This window comes from Montipora capricornis, chromosome 8 (genome assembly GCF_036669925.1).
Source record: "Montipora capricornis isolate CH-2021 chromosome 8, ASM3666992v2, whole genome shotgun sequence".
In the NCBI taxonomy this organism is placed as follows: domain Eukaryota; kingdom Metazoa; phylum Cnidaria; class Anthozoa; order Scleractinia; family Acroporidae; genus Montipora; species Montipora capricornis.
The window spans coordinates 12,277,151-12,284,650 of NC_090890.1; the positions used below are offsets into that span (position 1 = coordinate 12,277,151).

At 37.3% G+C, this 7,500-nt stretch overlaps 1 protein-coding gene across 1 annotated transcript in view; it reads left to right on the top strand.

The window, feature by feature from the left end:
- The window catches only part of LOC138013673 (roundabout homolog 1-like), a 24,892-nt gene that overhangs the window by 1,460 nt on the left and 15,932 nt on the right, over positions 1 to 7,500 (top strand). Inside the window, exon 2 of the mRNA XM_068860760.1 lies at positions 3,505 to 3,768. Coding sequence (XP_068716861.1) covers positions 3,505 to 3,768 — 264 coding nt within the window. The remainder of the gene's footprint in view (positions 1 to 3,504; positions 3,769 to 7,500) is intronic.

Genomic DNA, 7,500 nt, shown 5'->3' on the forward strand with positions numbered 1-7,500 from the left:
ATAATTTTGTCAGACAGTGTTAATGTACTTTGGTGGTTGCGTAATGCTAGCCGACGATTCAAATTATCTGATCTGTTCCTAAGAGTCTCTGAAATTCCACGTATATCTGGTTCTGAGCATCAGAGTTGTAGTCTTATTCTCCAGGAAGTCCAGCCCTTTTCCCCGGCGTGGAGAATTTTAGGTCCCATCTGCGCATGGATTTTCTGCGAAAAAACTCTGCAGAATAGAAGTTGCCTATGGTTGAAATATTAAACTGCCCGAAGTACACCAAATCCGCGTTTCACAATGCCTGCACAAATGACATACACCTTCAGACCTGCGTGAATACTGTCCACGATGTTTATGATGCCGTTGTTTATCACCGAAGTGTCCACCCAAGCGGGCTAACACCCCGTGTTATCGTATTTGCAAGCGAGAAAAGCGCCTCTCAGGGCCAAGGAACGTCTTTTTGGGTTTAAGACAGACTGATGAGGTATTAACAACAAATGAACACATCCGGTGCAATGCCTTGGTCAGACAATGTTGATGCGTAATGCTAACCCTAACCGACGATTCTAACTATCTGATTCTGTTTCGTTGAAAAAGTAAAAAAAATCCAACTTTGATCTGGTTCTGAGCATCATTCAGAGTTACCGACTTATTCTTCTTTAAGTCCAGCCCATTTTCACGTTTTATAAAACTTTGACTTAAGGACGTTCGCGCTAATTGTTTGTGCGCAACGTTACTGCGCATGTAACGCGACTGTAATATGTCACGCATTACTTTGAGCATTAGTGAAGTTGAGGTTTTAAAACCTTTGCAAAAACCGTGGACGGTAAGTCTTGCACAGCGTTGGATCAGAGAAGATCGTGATCAGTCAAAATTGATTTAAAATATTTGTGAAAGTCAAGTAGACTACTACACGACTGATATTCGCGAGGTTTTATCAGTCGTACACCAGTCTACTTGACTTTTATACAAATTTTTCAAGCGTCAGTTAAAATAACATGGCGACAAAAACGCCGAGGAAAAAATTACAGGCCGGCAAAAGAATGGCACGTTTATTTCCGAATCATCATGAAACTTCAAAGAGAAGTGAGCGGGAGGATGGAAAAGCTCTGGAAAAGGTAGCTGATCGAGTAGACTAGTGGCTGAAAGTTTGGAAAAGTCGTGGACGAACCGTTGCGTAAATTTAATGGGGCTATTTCTTTTTAATGTTTTTATTACCCCACGAACTTAAGTTCAAAGTGAATGCATGTTTTTAAAGTTCTTTTCCTTTACTTTCGTGAAAATTGAGGAGTATTTTCGTCCTCGTCCGCTTGAATAGTGCGGACCTGCGTGGAAACTATCAGCGATTGAATTTCACAAAAAAACACACTCCAGAGAATGAGCATGACGGCAATGGGGAGGAGTTATTATACAAAACACCAACCAAATGAAGATGACCCCTGCTTAAAACGTCGTTGCTATGCTCGAAAAAGGTTTTTTTTTCGGTAAAAACCTTTCATCTCTTCAACGATCGATCCTCTCTTGGGTTCCAGTCCTTGCCCGACAGGTCACGCAAAAGCGTGACAAACGAACTTTTCCATGAGCTTTGCAAAATCACATCGATTTTACTCGTTCAGATCATCGGTGACCCCAATTTTTTACATCATGAATCACTTACTTTACTTACAATCTACAAAATATGATGAAATAAAAAAATTCTCACCGTAAGAAGTTATCTTTTTTTAACATTTTCTTTCCTCGTGCCATCGAATTCCGGTAGTGGTTGCAACGGATAGAGCTTACGAAAACACTCGTGGAGGATGAACTCTACTGTTTACCACATCCCTAGCGGCATACAATTATCTAAAAATCTCACTCCTAAAAACCTATGCATGGAAACTTTCACTCCAACAGTTTATTTTTATGATTTTCGATGGATGAGCAGATGAGCCTACATCTCTCTATTATGACCAATTTCTTGAAATTAAGGCATTTTTCCACTGCCATTTTCTCCGAAACAAAGTCGGTGACCCCCATTTTTTTTTTCATTTTTGGAGTAAGTACTTTATGACCTAACTCTAAGCGAGAAATGAAGAAAATCTCACCGTAGGAAGATTTTGGCGCGAACGTCCTTAAGTGCGCTAAAACATTTTCAAAGGGGGATTTATTTACCTTTTGTACGTTTATTTGCTCACAGCTATCAAGAAGAATAAGAACTGTCAGACGTGCTTACAATGAGCTTGTAACTAAGTCAGAATCACCTAGTAAAACTCTTCATACAAGTTGAAACTGTTTGCTGTTGATCAGTGAAGATTTGATAGTTTCGAAAGGAGCCGGGGCTTGAAGACTTTCAACACTGTTTATTTGCCATTTGCATCGCTCTCCCTTTTTCGCTATCGGTGTAAAATTCGTTGTCTTTCAAGTCTTCACTCCTCTGTCCCTCGCGTAAGAGACGAGTAGATGGCCTCGTCCTATATACCGTCCAAAGCGTTTGAGATTCCACATGTCTTCTGCAGGATTCAACAGCTCAATCTCCGCTTGGTTCTCTTGCAATGTCTCACTCATCCATCAAACAAAAATATTTCTGTACAGCACCATTTTCTTCCACGTCGGAGTGTACGTACTCAGAAGGGCGAACGGCTTGGTCACTTCACGAGCGGCTGGAATTAACACTGAGGAATTTTCGTTTTCGTTCGAGTCCATGAGTTAAAGGTTGCCCTTTACCAGAATGTGACATTTACATTGTTTTGAATTTTTTTGGTATAGTTTATATGTTCAAGGTTTATGAACAGTTTCAAGTTTTAATAATATCGGAAAATTAATAGTGTTGAGGTTAGTGGTCCAAGCAATCCTGATCTCATTAGCACTTAATCATTATCAATTCAACAGGAATTTGCATCTCTTTTCTTTATTTGTAAACATATTTTGTTCTTTAAGATGTAGCATTTAAATTTGAACAATCACAAAGTAGTTTCGTATCTCGCTGTCACAAAATAATTTATAAAATCAAAAATTTTAATCACAGTTCAATGTTCCTCTTCAACTCAATAGGGCCGTTTATACGAGAGAAAATAAGCCGCGGCTTACTCTGGCTGCGGCGTACATAATACGCGAAAGGAACTATTTATAAGAGTACAAACTCCAAGGCCAGGATAAGCCGCGGCTTCAGAAAGCAGTGAACGTAGATTTGGTACCATTTATACGGGGTGCTCGCGTCTTATGTAAGCCGCGGCCAGAGTAAGCCCAGCTTATTTTCTCTCGTAGAAACGGCCCTAATATTCAAACAACTTAATAGTGTAACGAATCTATTACATTTCTGTGCTGTTAATTTTATTTCCTTTCTATATGCTTTTTATTTTGCTTTGATATATTTTATATCTTTTCCTATTAATTGAAATATAAGTGTTAAGCACATTTTTTTTGTTTTCTATATGTGTGTTTATATTTGTACTGTATTTGTTTTTTCATTCAAATTAAGTGTGCAACATGTGATTGCATTACATTAACAATATTGTTCATACTTACTTTTCTTTTTAGCGGGCGCCCTCAACGCATCAAGTATTCTTGACTGCAACGTCAGAGGGAAGTATCTCCTCAAGTTGAATTCATTTTTAGTTCCAGTTCTACAGAGCCCATCTCGCAGCAGGTTTGTGAAGTGTTGGCGCGCCAAGACAGATGGCTGGGCAGCATCCACCTTCCACAGCAACTGTGATGGAAAGGGTCCCACTGTTACAATAATCGAAGTTGGCAGCTACATATTTGGTGGATACACTGACGCATCTTGGTCCAACCCTCCTTACGGTAAGAATTCTTTGTTTATTTATGTTGATTTAAAGGGGTAGTGTCACATTATTGTTCTCTTACTCCGATCAGTCAAAGAGCATATTTGTATCAATGGAAACTGGGGGTCCATTGTTACAATAATCGACGTTGACAGTTACATATTTGGTGGATACACTGACGTATCCTAGTTGAGTAAGTAATAGAACATTAGTCTGTGCATACTATTCAAATGGTGACAATTACTTCTCGCTTCAACGCTTTTTTCAAAATTTTACTCATTTCCTGAAGTTTTAGGCCTGAGGAAATTATTGCAAGATTCGTAATATAAATACCTTACCTCATGTAATTCAACAACTGAATTTACTTAAATATGTGAAATAGAAAAACCACAACCCACTAAAACGCGACACTAAGCAACGATCTTTCCTGGAGCACATTCTTAGACAAATAAAAGTGTCACCAAAACAACACCATGACTTGTTTTTTAACCAGCCAATGTCTTTGCTCTTTAAATAAGCGTGACGTTCTGCTTCATAGCTAAATATTTTGACCTCAAATCGTTGTGTAAGTTGAGTTAATTTAATTCTTCTGCAGTCCCATATGTGGAATTGTCCAATCTCAATAAAATAATTAAGGAGGATGTAAAAGGGCATTGTGAAGAAATTTAATATTCCCACCACAAAATCTTGAAGAAAAACCAATATGAGGGTACAAATAGAGAAGAGTGTCGGAGGCAACCACGCAAAAACTATATAGATTGTTTTCTAAAATTGTGTTCAACTTAAAATTCGTATAGAGTACTTTCAAACTGTACCCAAAGGGCTTTTCCTGTGATTCCAGCAAAACAGAGTGAGAAAGCATAAATATCTTATCCTGTGACAAATTCTAATCGAATTAAATTCACTGTATGTTATAGGGAATTCGAACCTGTCACAGAGCGATTTGCAGCCTATATAATAGTATTTGCACTTTTTTTGCCGTAGAACGGCAATTTTCTTTATCTCAGAATTTTACCTGATGGCTATATTGGTATAGCCAAAACCCCAGCAGCAAGAACAAAGAGATGAGATGACAAAGGATCGCTTGTCATTCACCGCGCTCAAGATCAAAGAACTCGGATGAAATTATACCATTGTTCAAGACACAACTTTTTATATTTTTATAAAAGATTGTAACCCAAGCATTGAAATTAGGAACAAAATCGAAAGCTTCAAAACAATAAACATGCAAGAGAATCCCACCCAAGCCTTTTGTATCAAAAGCCTTATGGACAGTCAATAAAGATCATGGGACACCGGATTTCTTCTTGAAGAGTGAATGACACGATAGATCTCACAGTTTCTTTGAACTCAATAACGATTTATGACATAACCTATACACGAAAAGTGTGCAAAAACAGCTAGACAGTGACAATGCTCGTCATGTTCACCTTCCAAACCCCTTTACTCTTAATATGACAGTTTGTTGTCAACACGGAAAGCCGCAACTGAACTGAAAATAAATGTCAGCTTCTTAACTCGGCACCAGCACAATCCCAGTGGAATCAATACTGAAGCGTTCTTTGTTTTTTCATTGAAAAAATTTCTTTCGTTACCCCGTCTCGTCACATCGATTCAAAATTGTTTACAAAATGGATATTTACACACGTTATAAGATTTTTTATCCCAAACTTGAAAAGGTGGTGCGTACTAGAACCGGGAGTGAGTAACTTGCGTACAATACCATGGTTTCCCAGCCGGTGGTGAAATGTTTGCTCCTGATTAATGTTGTACACTGTTATTACTAAATCACAGGTCAATAAATTGAATTCGCTTAAAAAAAGATAGTAAATAAATAAATAAATAAATAAATAACTAAATAAAAAGTAATAATAGTACTACTAATAATGATGATAATGATAACTAAGAAGAAAAATAATCAACAATTCTCTGCGTAGCTGATTAAATTTAAAAGTGCTATTGACCAACGAAGCTATTCCCGTGGCTTATTCCTAGATAGTGAAGGAATTGATAATGTAAATTTTGGATCGTGATGAAAAGAAAAAAGAAATAACATATTTCGGCATTCGAGGCATTGGTAAAGAATGATTTGCTCCGTTCCTTACCGACAGTAGGTTGTTACTCTGAATTAGGTAACATTTGATCAATGCAATGTAACATTGTGGAATCCCGCAGGGATTCATTGTTGTTCCAATCTCAAGTGAAATGCATTACTCAACTGATGTGAAAACGCACGGAAAGATATCTCTGTGTATGTCTGGATAAAAACGTCTGGCACAAATTTCCACAACTAAATTTAAAATTCCACGTGCGTAATTATATTAGCGACCTATGCACCTAAGGAATAAAACAGAAACCAAAACGTGCTCGGAAGTTTAGACAAAAAGAAACAAGACTTCTTTCCTAAGGCCAGGGCAAGCAGCTTAAACATCCGTTCGATTTTGTTGCAATGAACGTTGTTGACTTCTGGTGTGGACAAACGGTTTCAACACATCATCAACATTTGACTAAAAAAAGCTTCATAAGAGGCCTGGTATTCAGTCCCAGTCTGCAGCCGCGGCTGTTACTATAGATACGGACGGTTTCAACAATTTCGAACGGATGTTGCACAGGCGCCCCAAGCTCAGGGTGAGAGAAAGCCAACAAAAATATAAGAATTTGTATGGGAATCCCGATGAAAGACCTGAGGAGGTAATTTTTAACACGAAAAAATTTCAATTAAAGACGACAAACGGACAAACAATGACAAACAAAGACTCGTTACTAAATTTAACCCAACGGTCGCCGTGTGGTGTTCAAAGTGAAATCTTCTTCATCGGTTTATCTATTGGTTTGGGATACTAACAGGCGCCTGACGTCGCTAGCAGGGCTTCGATTGTGCGGCTAGAGGATTGAAATGAAAGAAAAACCTTTGCCCTTGAATTCTACGGTAGATTTGTGGCCGTGGGAACATCATTTTAGCCAGGAATATTTGACTGACAACGGATAAATTCGATTCGAATCTGGAAAAAAAAAAACAATAAAGGAAGGAAGCGGCCCACAATGGCAATAAGGTTAGGCTTTTTAATTGAGAATGTTATAGTAAAATCATCTTTTCAGGCGTTTTATCGGAATTCCCATACAAATCCTTATATGGGCCTTTATTGAATATGTATAGATTACGACATACGGAATTTTATTTACGGGATGAAAAACCTGAAAAACGACTAGTGAAATTTGTTTATTATGTATGCAAGGAGAATTAAACATACTTGCAGTCACTTTTATACCATAAACTTACATGCAGAACACAGAAATTCGGACTCTGTTGGCTTACACTGTTTACAGAAATGTTTGATGTTGCTTCTTTAAATGCATTTAAAAATGTTAATAGGCTGTTATTTTTATTTATTTACTTATTTAAAATAGTTTTCATTGATTTTTTTGAGCAGACAAATTTCAAATTTACAAATTACAAATTATAAGTACAAATTACAAATTAAGAAATTACAAATTACAAATTACGAAATTACAAATTACAGAATACAAATTAGAAAATACAATTGTTATACCTCTACGGACAACAACAACAACAACATGAGTAAATTAAATACAAACAATGGCTTTTCTACTCAAGGCTATCAAGTTAATGATTATATTAATGCATTAATTAACTTCTCCCACTTTTCAAAATACGTAAGAAGCTTGTTTTTCTCTCTGGCAATGTGAGGCTCGATATTGTATACACGCCTTGTTCTCGCTATAAAACCTT